The sequence below is a fragment of the Prunus persica genome, chromosome G1, assembly GCF_000346465.2.
Source record: "Prunus persica cultivar Lovell chromosome G1, Prunus_persica_NCBIv2, whole genome shotgun sequence".
Classification (NCBI taxonomy): Eukaryota; Viridiplantae; Streptophyta; class Magnoliopsida; order Rosales; family Rosaceae; genus Prunus; species Prunus persica.
The window spans coordinates 38,678,351-38,681,500 of NC_034009.1; the positions used below are offsets into that span (position 1 = coordinate 38,678,351).

General features: G+C 37.9%; 1 protein-coding gene across 1 annotated transcript; it reads right to left on the reverse strand.

Annotated features, from left to right (window-relative positions):
- On the reverse strand, positions 831–3,150 carry LOC18791529. The gene is made up of 4 exons (XM_007223414.2): positions 2,815–3,150; positions 2,575–2,690; positions 1,644–1,858; positions 831–1,345 (listed from the first exon to the last, which is right to left on the reverse strand). Exons 2-4 carry the CDS (start codon positions 2,662–2,664, stop codon positions 1,045–1,047), a joined length of 606 nt encoding a protein of 201 aa, XP_007223476.1. The 5' UTR covers positions 2,665–2,690; positions 2,815–3,150; the 3' UTR covers positions 831–1,044.

Below are 3,150 nucleotides of genomic sequence, written 5' to 3' on the forward strand. Positions count from 1 at the left end.
CCGCCTTACTGGTTTGTTGCAGGATTAGCTTGGTCTCCTTAGCCAATTTGAGAATTATATATGTGTTGTGGTGAAAATGTCCAGGGCATTTTAATAATCAAATTAATTTGGATTTTATTCATGAAAATTAGTAAACAATAACAATAGGAATCAACCTCATTCATTTGCTAATTCCATATGTTTAGTAAACAGCATAATGGGAATGATTCTTCCCATACCGATTCAGTAGTTCTCCAATTCCTAAATTCTCTGATTCCTTACTTTCTTCATTATTGATACTTAAACAAGCCCATAATTTGATATGATAAAGTACACACATAGTGTCACAATATGCGATAATTTTTTCAAATGGTGTGGTAGTTACACTGCGTTTGGATCAGAAAGTCCAAAAGGGCAAGGAAAATTAGTTATATAGTCTTGAGAAATGGTTGAGCATCTTGTATAATAATATAAAAAAATGTCGAGTATACTTCAATTCAAAATAATGACAAATTTATTCTAAAAGATGGATTTACAATTTAAATTTTATAAAGTTTATTTTTTAGTTAACCTATTAAATATAGTTGGTATTAAATATGAAATTTACAATTTAGCTTGATGGATGTCTCAATGCGTAAATGGGTACTGATGCGCAGGCGGCAACCGCGGTGGTTGTTGGTTGGTGTGTCAAGGTGGCGATGATGAAGGTTGTGGTGGTGAAAATGGAGATGGTGGTGACAGCCATGTCAACAGGTGGGATTACATTAGCCTGATTTCTCCACCCAGGTTTAAAAATGCGTTCACCTAATGAAATTACTAGCAACTAGTAGAAAGAAAATCTGAAAGCAAAGTTGAAGAGGCGAAATTAAAAAGTCTATTCATATGCTTCAGTTTGCCAAATCCACAACCACAAACAGAAAGTACTGAACAATGTCGAATAGCATCTACATTCATTTTCACTACATAAAGTTGCTTGACACACAAGCTTATGAGCATATATATGAAATGGAAGCGTCCGAACGAAACAAAGAGACATCCAAGTGCCTCTTGCGAAGGGAACATAATTCAAGCACTTCCTTTCACATTCACACGTCCATCATAATCAGTTGCAGAAACTTGTCCGTACTCACCCTTAACATCCTCTTCAATCTCCTCGAAGTAATCCTCTCGGGCATTGTCAGCCAACATAAGGGCAACCAACCACAACAGTGATGCATCAAGGGATACAAAAGCGCCGCCACCTAGGAGTCCAGTCTTAGCAGTTGGGCAAGCGGTATCAAGATTACGATGAACATTTCGTGATCGATGAAGTTGCTCGGTTATTGTGGGCCATAGCAACAGAGCTGCAGCTAATCCGGCTGTAAGCCTGTGTAATGTGACCACCACCAAAGAAACACAATTAGAGAGAGGTGGATCAGCATTTTGCAGAAAACCTTGAATGATACATTTTTGGAATATTATATGACATGATGCCCAACTTGAATAGCTACTCTAAATTATATGATGTTCTAAATGGCTGCAAGATCCATAACTAGAGAGTTCGAGCAAGAACAACATCTTCTTATAGGCACAATTTATACATATTATGCATCAACATAATAAGCCTTGAACTATTCAAATCTAAGTACGCTTATATAGATATATGCACAACTGTGAACACTTACAGAGAAATGTTGAAGAATACAACAAAACTAGTGCTTCGGAACAAAGCGGCCTGTGGGAGGGCCTTTCCTTTATATGGGTAAAACAATGACAAGAACCCAGCCACTGTAGATACCAGGAGGAAGGCAAAAGACAGATATCCCAGGACAACTGATGGGTCAGCAGGATACTTGCAGAACACAACACCTTTCCCCGGAATTGGAGTTCCAGATGCAGGCTGTCAAGAGGTCAGAAAACAAAGAATCTAATTAGTAGCCAAGAATACATGTAACTAGTTCGAATCAAATCAAAGAAATATATGAATAAGACTGGATACATTTTCTGCTATAATTTCCACCACCCTATGGTAAATAATCTAAAGAACTGTTCTTTTGTTCTTTTTTGTTTTTTGGGATTAATCAGAATCACTCGGTCGTTGACTGTTAATCAGAATTCATTTACCCACCAAAATTCTTTTCAAGCTTAAAGGCAGCAGTAACTGTTGCCTAGAACACAGACACAGAGGAAGAAATATTTGGGACATATGAATTAGAAAGCTGAAAACAACTACTCTTTCCTTGCACTCTTGAATTTCAACCATGAAGACACAAATAATTCCTACAGCCTACAGCAAAAAAAATTCGCAGGGGACACTCAATGTTACTATTTAACCTTCAATTTCAATCAGGGTGTTTTTATTTGTGCACATGATTCTCCTGTCAAAAGACCAAAAGAGAATATCATGGCTATGGTGCATGAGTTCCAAGACTGCAAGTTGAGTAAAATTTACAGGGAAAAGTCCGAAAAAAGACCCAAAACTCAAATGAAACCAATCAATCTTCTTCTGATACAAAATTCACACCAATTTCACCCAACAAACTCTTGAACATGCTAAAATTTTGCAACCACATGATCGCATACATACAGAAACTTGGAGTGTATATTGCAAATCACCTTCTTGTTTTCGGCAATCACTCCTAAAACGAACGAGAGCACACCGAAAAAGGCCACTGTCAATGACATCTGCTTCACGGTGACAGCCATAGCCGCACAATCACAAGATTACCAACCTGAAACGGAAAAAATAAAATAAGGGTTAAAAAATCAAAATTCAACAAGAGAAAAACCCAACAACAAAAATTCAACCAAATCAAAATTGAACCAAAACCCAACAAAAACAAAACAAAACATTACCTGATAGAAGGGAGGTGGGGAAATTGAATAATTTTCTGAACCAATTTCACAGAGAAAAGTGTTCCTCTCTCTCTCTCCTTATCTGTCTCTGTAGGCCGATTTCGCTTTAGTATTCTCCGTCTTTGAGAATCCGAGAGCAAGAGCAGAGCAATAGGCGGACGGTAAAAAGGGAGACTTTGTATTTGTCTTGTATTTATGTGGAAGATCCTAATCCTACACAAACAAGTCAACCGGATCCTGGAATCCCTCCTTTCTATCCGGTGCGTGCCAGCCCAGCCAAGCTGAGAGAGAGAGAGAGAGAGAGAGAGGGAGTTAACTTCTCGTTAGACTACTGGT